This window comes from Tamandua tetradactyla, chromosome 4, assembly GCF_023851605.1.
Source record: "Tamandua tetradactyla isolate mTamTet1 chromosome 4, mTamTet1.pri, whole genome shotgun sequence".
NCBI lineage: Eukaryota > Metazoa > Chordata > Mammalia > Pilosa > Myrmecophagidae > Tamandua > Tamandua tetradactyla.
Window position 1 is genome coordinate 64,742,113 of NC_135330.1, and position 17,055 is coordinate 64,759,167.

Sequence of the window (17,055 nt, forward strand, 5' to 3'; positions counted from 1 at the left end):
GGTCCTCCTACAGACTTGCTGTTTCCTTGTTCCTGGTCTGGGCCTGGCCCTCAGCCCAAGGTTGCCTGCAGGTAGCCATTGGGAAAACACCTCCTTGATCCCCTGCAGCCTGTACCTATCTGCACCTCAGCATTCCCATCTGTAGAATGGAGGTCTGCATTTTCTGGTGATATATACTGTAATTTTTAGATGTCTGCCCTACACAAGCAGGGGTTGGGGAAGACAACGCTGGAAAAGAAAGAGTTTGAACCACTTGCATTTACTGATCAGTCTGCCCTTCTCATCCTAGGTCCTAGAGATGCCTGATGCCCTTTTCTTACTCCCTCCTTTGAAGTAAGATGCAACATCTTCAGACAGTTTGTGGGGCAATTTGGAAGACGCCTTTGGGTAGTTTTGGGTCTCTTCCTCCTCTCCTCTGCAGGTTTGGAGAGCCAAGACTTTGCAACATCAGGGAGAGAAGTGACCTTTGATTAACCCCACCACACACAGAGGGTAGATCAAGGTAGCAGCAGCAAATCAGTGATGGGTGAGGACACGGCCGGAGGCTGGAGCACGTAGGACGCCAACAGACGCTCACAGTGATTGTGTGTCTGTGACGAATGGGCTCAGGTGACACACAGTAGTCTACTGGTTCAGTGCCTTGGTGCTGGTGATGATTTCTACACTCCTTCAGAGGTGGGGCATGGGATCCTTCTCTGTGGCTGCCACCTCTCTGCTGCCCACCTGGATTTCAGCTGACCCCTGGGAGAGCAGGCAGTGGGGACAGAGCTTATCCTCCTGCCGACAGTGAAGGGAGCAGGCAAGTGCCCATAAGCCAAGCCATGCCACTTAAGGTGGCAGCCACCAGCTTTGGCATTCAGGACCACCCACAGAGGATTGGTTTCCTTGTGTGCAGAATCTCCATTTCCCATTCAGTATTCATCAAGCTCTCAACTCTGGGATACCATGAGACAAACCATTTCCACATGGGGAAATGCATTAGATCTTTCAGTGGAAGGCACTTACTTCTTGTATGTGACAGGCTGTTATCAAACTCGTTCTGTACTTCTCAGACCACACAGGCTACACGAGGAAAAGAAATGTTAAAATGCAGAGCTGTGAGAAGTTGCCTTCAAGTTAAGCATTTGTCCTGAGTAACCTAAGATAGACGGACACCCTCAGAAATAATTAAGAGCTGAGCTCTGTTTATACAAATGCCAGCAAGGATATCAGGACCTGTACCTGAAAATTTTTAGTTCTCAGGTCCGGTTCCTTGAACACTTTACACTTCACTTGGAAAGGGCAGGAATAAGCCAGTTGGGTGACTGAAAAGAACAATTTAGTGGAAAGGGTTATGAAACCTTCCATGCACAGACCTAAAAGAAGAGAACAAGGAAGTCTTTAGAACTTAAACAGGAAACGGTCTGATGAAATAACCCATTTATAAAGTCAAATAAGGAGGAAGGTAGTGGAAGCTCTGGAGGTGGGCCACTTTGCATTCAATCCCCAGCTTGCCTTTTCTCTTGTAGTATAACTGGTTGTTTTTTCTGGAATTTGCTTTCCTCTTCTGTAAAATGGGAGCTATAATACCTAGCATATAGAAATGATGTGTCAAATGCAATACTGAATGTGAAAACAGCTAAGATGCTGCTTCTGTTTGGAAACACTTAACAACAGTAGCAGCACTAATAATGGGGCATGGAACTTAGAACTGGAGGGTTGTGCCTTTTCCTGACAATCTGCATGGTCACAGGAAAGTCAGTGACTCCCTTGGGTCCTGGATTAGAAATCCTCATAGACATTTCCTGATTGCAGTCTAGTGATGGATGTTTTCCTGCCCCTCATCCCAGTGCTCCAAGCATCATGCTAACTGGAGTAATAAGAAGAAAAACTAATCACTGACAACACCAAGTGGTAGAGTTTGCTTACTTTGTCTGTTTTGCCTCAGTGCTTTAAGTCAACCCCTCTTGCCCAACTCCATGCATCAGTTAACCAGCAAAGGAGAGCTGCAAACATTCCATGCTCACCCACTTCCTTCCTGGCACAAGTGTAATTCCATCTTATCTGCCCTGTTCCAAACTCTTGGCCTTCAGACTCTACTCTTGGCTCTGTGCTGGCTCTTTGAAATTGTCCTGACTCCTCCTTCAGGTGGACCTCAGCTTTCCACAACGTCCTGACTTCCGGAAGCTGCTCCTGACTCCAGCCATGTGGCCAATTCCCTTGCTGGGGTGGCCTTGCTCCTCTTTTTCCTTTCTCCCCCCAAATGAGGTAGTCAGAAAGGATGTTCTAACTGCTAAATCCCAGACAGCAAGTTTTAGAGGAGTCCAGAGGAAGAGGAGGTCCCTGAGAGCTGGGGAGGTCAGGGAAGCTTTAGTGGAAGAGTGAGATCTGATCCTTCAGGTGAGAGTGGAGGCAGGAGAGGGTGTTATGGTTTTATGATTCAGTGCAGGGGTTGGCAAATATGGCTCCAGGGTCTAATCCGGCCTGCCACCTATTTCTGTAAATAAAGTTTGGTTGGAACCCAGCCACAATCTTACATTTATTTATTGTCTTCTGGTTGCTTTTGTGCCACAATGGCAGAGCAGTTACAATAAAACTGTGTGGCCTGTAAAGTCTAAAATATTTACCCTCTGGCCCTTTACAGAGAAAAAATTGTTGGCACCTGGTTTAGTGCGTCAAGCTTTCCAAACAAAGAGTGACCTGAGGAACTCCTTCCTGTGGGGTTGCTTCACCAAGACATAATCGTCCTATCTGTTTGGGAAGCAGGTAAACTTTATCCACCATCTGGCTGTTCACTGTGTACTTTAGTGTATGAAAGGCTCTGAGAAATCCTGCATAGAAGAAGCCCATTTGTTGTTTAACCCAGTATTTTCTAAACTTCTTAGATATACCAAACCTTCTTTTCCTCAGAACACTTCTTAACATCCTGAGAATTTAGCATTCTGCAGAAGCCCTCATAAACCCTGAGTAGTGAAACAAATATATACAGCCTGGGTTCTCAGCCCATCCCAACCTCTACTTATCCAAGTAGCCTTGGCTGACTTCCCTATCACTTGGGGTGTATTTTCTCATTGGTTGAATGGGGTGGTGATGTCATCTTATCTCTCTTATAGGCTATTGGGCAAGTCGCTGAGATAGGTAAATAAAAATTGTTTGGCAATACGATGGAACCTGGAGTCATTAATTTTTGACAATGAGCTATGTGTCAATGCATTACCTAGCATGGGGCAGTGGAATGGGTGTCATTACTAACTGGGTTGAAGGACTTTAAACAAGTTGTTTCTCCTCAGATGGGCCTCAGTCACCTCACCTCCAGACTGAGGGCTTTAAACTAGCTAATCTCTAAGGATCACTGCTATGATTCTATTCAGTTAGATGAGTGCCACTTCCCTACTTCTCATCTCTAAAGAGATCCAAGCACATCTCTCTCATAAAGCACAAAAACTTTATCTCCTTGATTTTTCTGGATTCAGCACCAGACATTTGCTAGCACATTTGACAAAATAAAAGAGCAGGTGTGATTCTTGAAATGACAATGTGGCCAAGGATGAAGGGAAAGTCTTCCAAAGGGCATGAGGTATAAAGTGATCATAAAATGAAATGCATATAAAACTCCTCTTGGCCATTCCCTCTTTTGCTACCCTTCTCACCCCAACATTTTCCTGAGAATTTAGCATTTTCCAGCTTCATAAATAGTACTTACTGTCAAGGAGCTTTAAGCAATTGAACAAAGAGGTCCTTTATGGGGAAGGTGAGAATCTACTGAAAAATTCCCTACTACTCCATGAATGTAGGAAAATCCCAGAAAATCTAGACTGGGTCACAAGGTCTTTGCTAGTGGGATTGACTCAAGGATTCAGCTCCCTTGAAAAGACCCAGGTTCCCCCATGGTTATTACCAAGGATCTTGGGCAACAAGTGGCCTTTTAACTGCCAGCACCAAAAAGCACAATGACTGTGGGGCCAAGAGAAGGGGGATGACCTGAGGAAGGGGTGTTCTTCTTGTGGTCACTATAGAGAAATTGCCTGCCTAGGGACTCATCCTAGGGGACTCCTAAACAAAAAGGCAGAAGCCCAGGAGATTCAAAGTATCAACGTGGGCAATGTCCCCAGGGGTCACCAAGCCTGTCCCCTCCCAGCCAGACAATCAACCACAAATATTTATTGGGGGTCCTATTAAATTGGAAATACTCTCAGAACACAGTGAGATGGATAAGGTACAATTACTATCCTCAAGGAGCTTAAAAATCTTCTCAAGGTGGCAAAGACTCATTTATATGAAACAAGCAGTGAGCCATACAAGACGAATATAACTAAAATGTGGGAAGGAGGCTGAGTACTGACAGAATTCAGAAAATGAGGGCCCAGCAAAAGCTGGGACTAATGGTTAAGACAGTAATTCTCCACACTGATCTGCAGCCTCTTATATTTTCAAACCTCCAGAAATGGAAATGCCACTTTTCCTAGATGATTTTTTTCAGTGTTCAGTCAATCTGTTCTTGAAGGCTCCTTTGAGCTGTACCCAAGTTTGTCACTTATGCTGGACCTTCTTAGGCCCAAAAATGATTCATTAATACACCCCTTGTCCCCTCCCCACCCCCACCAGCTCAGATGGAGTACCAATTCCATCAGCTTCCTTCCCTTCATACAGGTGGAGGAGAGAGGCTAAGAAGAGGGTGGGGGTCATGGAGATGTCCAGTTCTGGTTCTGCCTTTCACGGTGACTGAGCAGCTTATCCTTCTATTCCTTGGGGTCCTGGGTCCCTCACTGGGACAGGCAGGCTGGCCTGGGTAGGAGCAGAGTCATCCGGGAGCATCTTTTCCATGCGGGGCAGCTGGTCTGGTTGGAGGCTCGGCTCCAGGAAACGTGTCATCGAGATCAGGATGACCCCTGGTGCCCTCTCTGCCTCTTGAGCTGTGCAGACATAGAGAAGCTTGTAAGGTACTAGGCACAGAGACTGCTGAATTTGATTTCCTGGGAACCCTCCCCACCCATCTCACATGCCTTCAAGAACTTCCCAACACAGAAGATCAAAGCACATCCCTTAACTCAATAGGGACTGGGCCAGGTCTTCGGGGCCCTAGGTCCAAGAACTTTAGCCTCCTCTGCTTATTCTCAGAAGATCTCACACCTTCCTCACCAGGTCTAGACACACCGGAGTCCTGACCTGAGGGATATTTACATGTGCACACCTTGCTGTAAGCTGATTCCAGCTAGGCCATGCAGACAAGTGCAGAGGCAGAGATTGGCCCCACCTCGGGGCCCTGTACTCCTGGTGAGCCTTGTTTGGTTGCTTATGGGGCCCATAGCATTAGCATATGTCCTGCCATCCTTGAAAAGCTTCTCCTTAAGATCTGGGATACCACGGAGAATACGGAAACAGGTGATTTCCCCCATTTTGTTGATAAGGATTAGACCATGAGAAGTGAAATGGCTTGGCCTAGAATCTAGCTTTTCTATATCCCAAACTCCTGGCTTTGACTCTGACTCCACCCACCATTCCCTCTCCTCCCCCAGTCTTGGGGCCGCTTAAACTCAACTCACAGCTTTCCTTTCTCCAGAGCTTCCTTTGCATTAGAACAAGAGCCACGAGTGCAAATGGCACCAGCACTGCAGAGACTGGAGTCAGGGTCCCAGCCAGACTTTTCGCTTCTGGAGAAGAGCTGGAGTGGGAGGGATGGGAAGAACACAGAGAGAAGGGTGAAACTACGTGGGAGATTAAAGACTATTTGGCCCAAACCTCTCATTTTACAGGGGGTGAAGTGCAGGCAAGAGAAGTTCCAGTTGAGCCTCATTATTCATGAATTCCGTATTTGTGAATTTGCGTCCTAGCAAAAATGCATTCATAACCCGAAAGTCAATACTTGTTGCACTTTCACAGTCATTCGTGAATGTGCATAGAATGGCCAAAAATTTGAGGTGCTTAATATGAACATTCCTGGCTAAGGTTGACTAAGAGGACACTCTGCCTTCTTGTTTCAGCTCTCATAATGTTAACAAGTAACTTCTTTGCAGTGTATTTAGTACCACATTTGTAGTGCAGTTTTGTACCTTTTATTGATGATTTTGCCATTTAAATGATTTTGAGTCTGATTTCAGCATAGTGCTGAAGTGCACAGTCTTGTGTTCCTAAGTGCAAGAAAGCTGTAGTGTGCCTCATGGAGAAAGTGTATGCTAGCTAAGCTTCGTTCAGGCATGAGTGATAGTGCTGTTGGCCGTGAGTTCAATGTTAACGAACCAACAATGTATACTAAATAAGGTGTCTTTCAGCAGAAACACACATAAAACAAGGCTGGGTACTGATCATGGATGGAAATGTGAACAGAGGCTCTCAGGAGCCTAACTCTGTACAGGAGCCAGGGTTCAGAGGTCATCAGTTCAGTCTTGCAGATGACTTTATAGAGCGTAACTACCACAAATAATTAGAATCAACTGGAGCTATCCTTGCTCCCGTGGTTGGCTGGTAGCCGAGCTGAGACTAGAACTCCTGTCTCCCTGTCTCTAGGTTCCTAAGTGCTGGCTCTTTTTCCCTACTCCACCCACCTGTGTAGGGAACCCACTATATGCCATAGCAAGAAAGAGGACCAAATACGACTAGGAAACTCAACTGTGGAATGTGCCTCTGCCACAATCTTTCCTTATGACTTCAGTGAGTCACTTGTCCTTTCTGGAGACTCTGTTCCTCATATTTTAAAAACAAATCTTGAAGGTTCCAGCCTAAATATTGTCAGTCTATCATTTAGATTTTGCTTGAAAGCCACATGGAAATATTCAGGTAGCATTCTCACAACAAGGACTGTCGAAAGAGCGAAGGTATCTGATTTGTCTATCCTTTTTCCTTTACTATCTTGGGAGTACAGAAGGAGAGAAGTGAGCAGAGGGAAAGGGCACAAAGGTCAGCTCATTGAGCTTATGCCAGGGAATGAGACAGTTGTGGGCCCCAACCGAGGGGAGAGGGCCTGGGTGCTTACCTCTCCATGGAGGAGCCCTTGCCAAGAGGCTTTTGGGGCCCTGCTGCCAGGGCCCAGCTTGGAGTTGCTTGGGGGCCATTGTCTCCAGCAGCGGCTGTCTGGCTTCTTTCTTTGCTTCCCTTTGCAGATGCTGTCTCTGTGTTGGTGGTTTCCAAAGTCCACATGCCTGGAGCTGGGGTTGTTTCCATGGAGCCCAATGTTGGTTGCCTAGAAACTGGTGTTGCCTCTTGGAGACAACATTTTTCTGAGATGAGGGTAGGTGGCCTGATGGTTTCTATAATCTTTGAGGCTCCATCTAGGTCTATTCTGACCCTCTTTGTTTCTTCTCTTTGCCTGACAGCCTCAGTAGTTGCTGTCTCCCTCCCTCCCTCCCACTCTCTAGTCCTATTTGCTACTGAATTTTTGGTGCCCCATACCCAAACATCTTCTGTTTTACTGGACATATTTCTACTCTTCAAAGTTTGATGTTCTTGGATGGACACTGTTGCTCCAATGGAACCTTCCACCCTGCTGTGTGTCCCTGGAACTATTGCCCCCGTTGTTTCTGAGGTTTTGACTCTTGTAGTTGGAGCTGTCATTTGGCTGGTTCCTGGAGTCAGAGCAATTCTGTTCCAACCTGTGCCCTGGCCTTCTGTAGTTTGGGTGGCTCCTGGGGTCCAACTGTTGGCCACTGGAGATGCTGTCCCAGAGGATCTCATGGTGAGCTCATCAGCAGGGAGAGCACCTTTAGGGATGGTGCTGGAAGGACCTGTGTGAACAGGGAATGAGACCACATGGGAAGCTAGCCAGGCTACCTACTGGATTTAGTAAAGGGTGCTATGTTGGATAAAACACAAAATTTTAGAAACTAGTATAATTGAGAAATTGGGATTTAAGAAATGATTTTGATTACTGAATTTCTAAAGATGCTCCTTTTTGCTTTCTGGTGTATTAGAGTAGACAAAGGGAAATATATGAAATCTTTGAACTGTAATCCAGCTGCCTTAATCTCCGGTAATGACTGAATAGCCTTTATAATATGCGCCCCTGTGATTGTAAAAACCTTGTGACTAATCTTCACTTGTACCCATTTATCCAGTTTTTTTACTTTAGAGGCTTGTGACCACTAAAGAGAGCTTCTAATGTTTGTTAATGAAGGGTCCTGGGTCGGTCCAGAACTAACCCACCCCAAGTCCAAAGTTATCAGGTAACCAAAACTGGATCTAACCGAAATGGGCCCATCTGACATGTGCAGGAGCTTAGACTTTAACCTGTAAATTACCTATACCTAATTATAATACTAAAAATCACATCCATCATCATATTAAGGCCACCATTTTCTTACATACATTCTGTGATTAGGCATGTAATCAATTTGCGTGTGCTTGATAATTAAGTCACCTCTAATTACATCATCTGGGGCCATAATGCTCATTATCCTAAACTTGCCCATCTTTTGATTCTATAAAACTATCAGAATTACTGCGGCTTGGGGAGTCAGATTTTTGAGCCGATAGGCTATCTAATCTCCTGCTATGCACTCCTAGTAATAAACATTTCCTCTCTTTGAAATCCCCATGTCTCAGGAATTGGTCATTTGAGCTCATTGGGCAAAAGAATCCACTGCCTGTGTCCGGTAACATTAGATGCATTCTGTAATGTATTATGAATAATGATATTTTATGTTCCCTATCTCCTTCTCCCATGCCCACCACAAACTCTCCATCCAGCTGCCCTGGATCCCAAAGGCCTATAACCTTCTCTAGTTCTAGTAGAGCAGCCAATCTCAGCAGACAGTTAGATGGTAGCAGCTAATAAAACAAATCCTCTCTCAGGTGGGTGTGCCTGGTCACTTCTTATTCTTTTATAGAGTGGCCTTTCATAGCTTGGGTTCCTTTCTCTCATACTCTGGGTGCCTGACTCTGGATCAACTCTCTGGAGTCTGGCACAGATGAGATGGGCCTGGTAGCTGTCTGATGCTACCCAGTTCTTGGGTAGAGCCCAATTCTTCTGTCCTTGTAGCTGTCCTGCCGTCTTACCTGTTCTGCGGTACTCTCATCTCTGCCTGCTTGAGTGCTGAGACATCACGATGATAAAGGACCACATGACCCAATTCTTTACCTTCCTGGAACTAGAGAGAACTGGGTAGGATAGCATAGCACATTCAGCTGAGAAAATTTCCCTAATATCTGTCTGACATTCCTCCTGAAGTGAAAGCCTACTTAAAGTCCTTGTCACAGCCGCAGCTGTTTATCATCCCTCCTCCAGAGTTTAAATCCTCTTGAGTCTCTGAATGGCCATTTGCACCTTCTCCTTTCTAGCATGTGTTTCACCAGACTTGCCCCATCAGCCATCAGCTCATACCTCCAGAGATAGTCATATTCATGCTGAAGAAAAGCATGTCATTGCTGCTTCCGATGCCACAGCGGTAGTACCCCACATCACCCGGTAACAGCCGGAACAACCTCACCACAAACATGCCATTCTGTGGAAAGTCTTCTAGAGTTACACGGCCACGGTAGCGAAGGTTGGTGTAGTGGTTGGAGGACACAATGGTGTGGCAGATCCACCTCGGGGGGCTCACACGGCACCAATACTTCCTCTGGTGCTTGTTGATGGCTGTGGGTTGGTAATGGCACTTGATGGTGACATCTCCCCCTGGCTCCCCTGACACCAGCCGTGGGCCCTTCAAAGCATTTGCAGCTGCAGGCAGAGAAGAAAGTCAAGAAGAGTGAGTGTGGAGTACAGTCACTGCTTGTGGAATTACAAACTCCAAACCCCACTGGAATCAGGGGACAAGTCAGAAAATGTCACTGTGAAGGTGAAGGTGAAGCTAAGAAGAATCATAGTCATTGTGGCAGGAGTTGCCCCCAAGATGTGGAATGGAGCTGTGTCTAAAGCTCCATCTGAATAATTTTATTCACTATTTAGCTAATATTTACATGCCAGGTGCTCTCACACAACATGGTGAACCCATGTCTGCCCTGTTCATTTACTGTGCATCAACGCCAGATATTTAAGAAGCTGCAACATAAGTAGCTATAAAAAGGCTAGGTAAAGTTCTGATGGAAGAGCCATGGTTTTCATGGAATGTAAACAAGAGATGCTAAATAACAAAAATGGGTCTGCGCACTTCTCCTCTGAGAAGGTGCCTGTGCCCTGAAACATAAGAGTCCTGGTCTGCTGGATGGGTATATCCCTGGATAAGTGGTTGCAAGATTTTTCATACTAGCCAGTTTTCTATTAGAAACAGAAACATCAATTGTAAAGACACCTATGAGAAGTATTATGAATGTGTCTGCTTTGGCAGTTGGGACAAATATGATTCAGAGTTGAACCAGAATATATGACTTATTTATTGATGAGTTAAATTCAATAGGGTGCCTCTCCATATTTGCTCTGTAGACTTTTCTGCAGCTTGATGAAATCTTGCTAAGAGGTCCAGTCTAGTTTAAAATGATAGATTCAGGTCAGTTCAATGACATATTACCACTCCAATCCCTTATCCAGTTGAAGCCTTTTTCTCTCTTACAGCTAGGACCTCCTTTGTGGAGAAGGGGACATGTTGGGGTCTCTTTCTTTGCCCTCCCCCTTCCTCTACTCAAAGCTACGTTTCAGGCCCTTTCATTGCTGAGCACGGAGGGGAAAGAGGAGAAATAAATGTTCCAATTGTAATCTGTTGGTGGTGCCTTCCAGGCATGGCAGATGACTAAAGCTGCCTCTTTCTAACCTTTTTAAAAAATTGAAATCAAATTCACATAACCCAAAAAACAATAATTTTGAAGTGAACAATTCAGTAGCATTTGGTGCATTCACAATGTTGTGCAATGATCACTTATGTCTAGTTCTAAAACATTTCTATCATTCCAAAATAAAGCTCTGTATCCATTACGCAGTTACTGCCCCTTGCCTTCTCCCTCCTTTTGGATTTACCTATTCTGGAAATTTCATATAAATGGAATTATACAATATGTGGCCTTTTGGGTCTGGCTTCTTTCACATAGCATAATGTTTTTGAGGTTTGTCCATGTTGCAGCATGTATTGGAACTTCATTCCTTTCATGGCCTCATTTTCTTGAGGCATTTTTCTAGTTCCTCTCAGATACTTTTTGGAGTTCTCTGCCTACTAAGCTGTCCTGATGGTCTTTTAGGATTCCCCCACCATCACTAGTCTTATGGTGGCCCACCCTTCTTTTTGCGGGTACAGTCCCCTCTGGGTGGTCCTCTTGTGGAGGTCCCAGGCCAGTTCTTTCTGTTGGCCCCACATTTGGTTCCAGGAAGCACACATTTGTCTCACTAGGAAAAGAAACCAAAGCATATGGCAGGCACATTGAGTGGTTTCCTAGAAGTTTCTCCTCTTACTTGGCTTGACCTCTTCCTTCTCCCTTGGTGGGCAGAAGGGAGCACAACAGGCTGATCCCTCTCTCCAAAATAGCTCTCACAGGGAGCCTCTTCTGCTCCTCAATTATTCGTCACCCTCTTCCAGGTGTCTATTCAGTGGGCTCTCGCTAGAATAACCAGCATCTCAATCTCTTCCCATGGTCCTGCTTAGGAGGCTCAACATTCTTCCTTAGTGTGCGGGCACCTGGCACCTACGAACTTGTTCTCTGTCTTTGGGTCTTTAAAGCCAAGAAAGAAAAAAATGTTCAGTTTAATATCCTGTTGCCAGATACATAATGGGGGCGGGGGTGGGCATGGGGGGGCCAGTGCAAAATGAGAATGTAGGGGCCTTGTTCAAAAATTATTAAAAGTGTCAGTGACTGAGAGATTTCGGAGTTGAGAGGTTATCCTCGAGGTTATTCTTACACATTATATAGATTTCCCCTTTTTAGTCCCCTTTAGAGAGGCTGGAGGGAACTACCTGAAACTGTAGAGCTGTGTTCCAGTAGCCATGTTTCTTGAAGATGATGGTATAATGATATAGCTTTTGCAATGTGACTGTGTGATTGTGAAAACCTTGTGTCTGATGCTCCTTTTATCTATGGTATGGACAGATGAGCAAAAAATATGGATAATAAATAAATAAATAATAAGGAGAACAAATGTTAAAATAAATTGAATAGATTGAAAAACTAGTGATCAATGACAGGGAGTGGTAAGGGGTATAGAAAAAAATAGGGGAACAAAGGTTAAAATATAGTGGGTAGATGGAAATACTAGTGGTCAATGGGAGGGAGGGGTAAGGGGTAGGGTATGCATGAGTTTTTTCTTTTTTCTTTTTATTTCTTTTTCTGGAGTGGTGCAAATGTTCTAAGAAATGATCACGGTGATGAATATACAACTATGTGTTGATATCGTGAGTCATTGATTATATACCAAGAATGGAATGTTCAAATGTTAAGAATGCTCATGCTTGTATTTTGTTATGTTTTGTCAATAAAAATTAAAAAATAACAATAAAAAATTATTCATAATTTCTGACGGTGATGGCAGAGCATCAAACCAAGGCCAGGTGTCCTGCCCATGTAGCTGACACTGCCTTTGCAAACGTCTTAAAGTCTAATTGTAGGCAAATGAGAAGCCATAGAAGAGGAGGTAAAGAGAGAAGGTTACCACATCCCCCCTTCCTGGACTGCAGGTCCTAGGGGTTGAGGGAGGGTGTATCTTTGTGTGAAGATTGAAGTGCTGACTAAAAGATTTGACTGGACACTTAGAAGTCTCAAGTTTAGAATATTTGAGACTTAAAGTAACTGTTAGGGTTACCTGAAGGCAACTGTAGGGCTACCAATGACTTGTAATGTAAATTAACAGTAAAATCAGGGGCTTGCCTGCCTTTTGGAAACTTCATTTGAAATAAAGGAGAGTGTGATGATATCACACAGAAAGTACTTGCTCAAGAACTGTGACTTTTGAGTTATTATAAAGCTTGTTTATAAACTAGACATAGTCAATCATTTTTTGGTATTTTTGTAGAACTTCCATTTACTTAAGCCATGCAACAACAACTTGGTAAAGCATCTACTTGTTCCCTATGTTCTTCTATGGCTCCCCATCACCATGGGAATAAAATCACTGCCACAGCATAGAGATGGGGCCATTTGTGATCTGAGCCTCATCTATACTTGACCATTCTCACCACGTCAGAGTACAAGGATGTTTCAAGCACGGATTCTGTCTTCCATTTCTCTGGTCTCAGTGCCTGGCACATAGTAGGCCCTCAATAAGCGTGTATTGAATAAATAACTGAATAATATACTTATTTAATAAGTATAAATACATATTGTCATATTAATAAATATTCATCAATATATGTAATTTTTGTTTATCCATATTATTCCTTTGTAGAGTCTGAACTCTTTAAGAGTAGGAAAGAGGTCTTCATTATGCTTCCAAAGCTGGCCTGAGGGTTTTGCACTGAAATGTTTGTTGAATGAATAGTAAAGAAGTGCTGAGATTTCTGCCTTTTGCCTGCCCTGGAACCTTTACTTTGAAAATGCAACCAATTTTCAGTCCTCAACTTAAATGGAAAGGAAGAGAGACGTGGGAGACATCAAAGCAGTGAAGATTCTAGAAACCATCAAGGCAGGCACATGCCCACTCATGTGAGCGCTCACCTCTCTCACACCCTCGGACTCAGATCTGACCACCCCCTGGATCTGCGGCACGGCATTGGATCCCAGGGGAGACCGCCGTGGATATGTCCAAACTGGCGAGGGGATCCCGAATGCCACTGAGGTCAGGAGTCTCTACAGTCTGGCAGACTCACGTCTGGGTTGGCAGGCTTTTGAAAGCTCTGAACCTGTTTGTGTTTAGGACTCACCTTGCAGCAGGCACAGTGTGAGCAGGAGGGGCACTTTCCATCCTGCCTTCTGGTTGGTCACCTGCAAAACCCATGATAGATGGTAAATGAAAAGAGGACTAAGTGGAGGCAAATGGGAAGTTGGGATGAGCAGCAGTGGGAACTGGGGTGAGCACCATTATGCTCTGAGATCACAGTTTGCTCATATGTGTAGCCCAGGGGCAGGACTGGGTAAATCCAGGAGGCAGGCAAGAGCTGGGGATGAGGGAAGGGTGACTCCACCCTCACATCCTGAACATGCAGAGCTGACCTTGGTTACCATCACCAAGGCTGGCATCCCCCCACTGTTGAGGCCCCTGTGTTTAGAAGCAATGAATCTCCCTCTGCAGGGTTCCAGCCCCAGCTCCCACTTGCCAGTGTGGAGCATTGAATCTGTAGGGACAGGATTCTGGGGTGGAAAGACCACGAGCCTTGATGTTCAAACCTGAGTTGAAATGCAACTCAGGAACCTTGTAAAAGTTACCTCATCCTTGGAGGTTAGGTTCCTCATCCCTCCTACAGGAGATGAGAGAACCTGTACCGGGTTGTTGTATAATCTAAATGAAAAAACTGTTAAAAGCCTCCAAGAGTGTGCCTCATGAAGAGCAGTTCCCTCCCCTTCTCTCCTCACCTCTTCCTCTTTGCAGAAGGGGAATTGATTCTTTGGAAGGAAACTTTCTGTTTCACTGAAGCTGTTCCCAGGCAGTAAGAGGGAGTTAGAAAAGAGCACTCAGACCAAGTAGTTGTCTGTACTACAATCTGGCCCAGGTCCTATTCTGTTTCTCCTTTACCACTTCTGAAAAGCTCTCCCTGTCCTCAGTTCACACTGGTCTTGCCCCTGCTTTGGTCTCTCTTGCTGGCCTGGGAACATCTTAAGGACAGGACTTTTTCTCATTCACCTCTGTACGCCCAGGTTCTGGCACATTGTGGGTGCACAAAGCACAACTACCACGAACAAGAACCCACCTCTCTTTTAATGGCTCCCATGGTGATCACTACTCAATGGCTCTTTTATTGCTTGCTGATTAAAAATTCAGAGATGGATCATTAGAGTTCTCTGTATCATCAGTAGGGTACTCTTCGATGGATTAAAATCTGTTCTTTTATCTATGTACTACCTGCAGTTCCTAGGCTCTATAGATTAAAAAAATTTTTAAAGGCAAATTGAAATGAACTATCACTTTCCTACTCTGACATATACTTCATCAGTGTTAAAATCAGTCACTGCTCATCAGTAGCAGGAGCCCATTTCAAAGGGAAAAGGATAAAACAAACAAGAAGGCAGAGGAAGTAGGACAGGTGTAGGGGAAAGGAAGGGTGGGAGGTGAACAAAATTAGAAGGGAAGGGGAGAGAAAGGAGAGAATGAGAGAAAACTGAAGAGTCCCAGGGTCAGCCCTCCTTTGCAAGTTGTCCACCTCAGTTTGGCTCTATGCATGCAACTCTGCTAAGGCCTTTGATTGCTCTATCACCCAATGGTGGTCAGATTTGGGAAAGTCTATGGCTCCTTACACCTCTTTTGTGCCTTTTTCTTAGACTCTACCACCACAGAGCCTGCCCTGCCTCACAATCTCTGGCTTCCTGCCTTACCTGAAGGATCTCCCAGGTGTGACTTCCCCTAATCTACATTTTTTTTTTTTTTGCATGGGCAGGCACTGGGAATCGAACCCCGAGTCTCCGGCATGGCAGGCGAGAACTCTGCCTGCTGAGCCATCGTGGCCCATCCCTTAATCTACTTTTGATTGATATTTGCCAAGTTCAGCTAACACCAGAGCTGGCATCCAGGTCCTCCCCAGGCTATTTTTCCCTAAAGCACTAAGTGCTGACACAGGACATATTGGGGCCAAAGTATCTGCACCACACCACACTGTTCCTGTGAAGCTCAGCGTGCTGCAGTCTTGGCTTCAGGAGCAAAAACGCCTCCGCAGGGCAATGAGGAAACACAGTGGGAGACAGTCTCTAGTTATCAGACTTGATTGGAGGTTGAAAGCATAGCGTTCAATGGAATGTCTTCAAGTCACTTTCCCTGCTGGTGACCTTCAGAAAACCTTTCTCCAGGAGAAAGGGATCCTAAATCAGTAGCCTGGGGCCACAGGCATCATCAGTGGGATGACGGGCATGTTGGGGGGCTTTCTCGCCCCTTGGGTCCTGCTGGACAGTGCATCTGGCTGGTGTGGGACTCTCTAAACCCCTGCAGCCCCTCTAAGCCCCACACCCTTCCCTTCTCCCTAGGCAGAAGACAAGAAGGCAAGGGACTAATGTGTTGTTGAGGGAAGACCACAGACTAGGACTTGGAGGGCTCCCCTTTGCCAGGTGATAATGGAATGACCTTTAGCAATGCTCCTTTCCTCTCTACTATAAAAAGAGAGTTTTCACTGTATGATCTCCAAGTTCCCTTCTCTTTCTAATGTTTGTTGGTTCTAAGTTACCCACAGACCTCTAAGGAAAAGTGCACTCCGGTGGGAGGGAGAATGGGGGTCAGTAGAAGAGTTAGGAGACGAGTGAGAGGGGCTGTGACCTGGACTCATCCTGGGAATGAGTCCAGCCAAGTTCTGGAAAAGGCCCCTGGGTGCACCTATGATAACTGTTGCTACAACTCACCACCCGTATTCAGAGACAAGACACCAACCTCTGGAGAGAAAACCTCATCTCACCTTTTGTTTCCTGGTCTTAGTTGGTGCTTCTCCATCCATCTTACTCCAGAAATAAGATTCACTTGGACTTTTCTTTTTATGTCTTTGAGAGGTAGATGTTTGGATATCTTCTAATTACTCTTCTTTAAATCTTGAGATTGAAAAAGGAGTATGGTGTGTAGTAAAGCAACTGGATTTAAGACTAGAAGATCTGAGTACAGACGGAAGCTTGCCACTCACCTCCCTGCAACTTTCTCCAGGTCACTTCTCCCTGGGCCTTGGTTTTTATTGTAAGAGAGAGTCAATTCAGGTCCCTTGTTATTCTTGCAGTCGTTTATTCTAGCAGAACTTTTCCAGGGGTGGTGATAGTTGCATCAAGGAAAACACACTGGTCTCCACTCTCCCACTGCTCATTTCTCCTCCATTCCAGGGTCTGAGACTTTTCAGGCTAGCTGAGCCAGCCAATTTGGTCAGTTCCCAGACAAGTGATGCAATGACCTAGGCAGGAGAGAAGGAAAACTTCAAGATTCAGGAGAGGAATTCCCCCACCATCTGGCACTTTGGGCAGTTTGGGTCACTGACTCCAGTTTGGCTGCATGGACTGGTGGCTACTAATTTGTGTCTCAGACAAAGAACAAGAGAGTAAAGGAGGTGATACACATGGAAAAAGAATGCTGACAAGTGTGGCTTATCCAGATGGATGGCACACTTAAAAATT

At 45.2% G+C, this 17,055-nt stretch overlaps 1 protein-coding gene across 2 annotated transcripts; it reads right to left on the reverse strand.

The window, feature by feature from the left end:
- Positions 1-2,433: 2,433 nt before the first annotated feature.
- Positions 2,434-16,833, reverse strand: FCAMR (Fc alpha and mu receptor). 2 transcript variants are annotated; one of them, XM_077157629.1, is made up of 7 exons: positions 16,578-16,833; positions 16,359-16,488; positions 13,689-13,749; positions 9,293-9,631; positions 6,950-7,697; positions 5,523-5,641; positions 2,434-4,892 (listed from the first exon to the last, which is right to left on the reverse strand). In XM_077157629.1, exons 2-7 carry the CDS (start codon positions 16,395-16,397, stop codon positions 4,711-4,713), a joined length of 1,488 nt encoding a protein of 495 aa, XP_077013744.1. In that variant the 5' UTR covers positions 16,398-16,488; positions 16,578-16,833; the 3' UTR covers positions 2,434-4,710. The 2 variants fall into 2 exon arrangements, with proteins under 2 accessions (XP_077013744.1, XP_077013743.1); XM_077157628.1 differs by having other exon boundaries at positions 16,359-16,833.
- Positions 16,834-17,055: the final 222 nt, after the last annotated feature.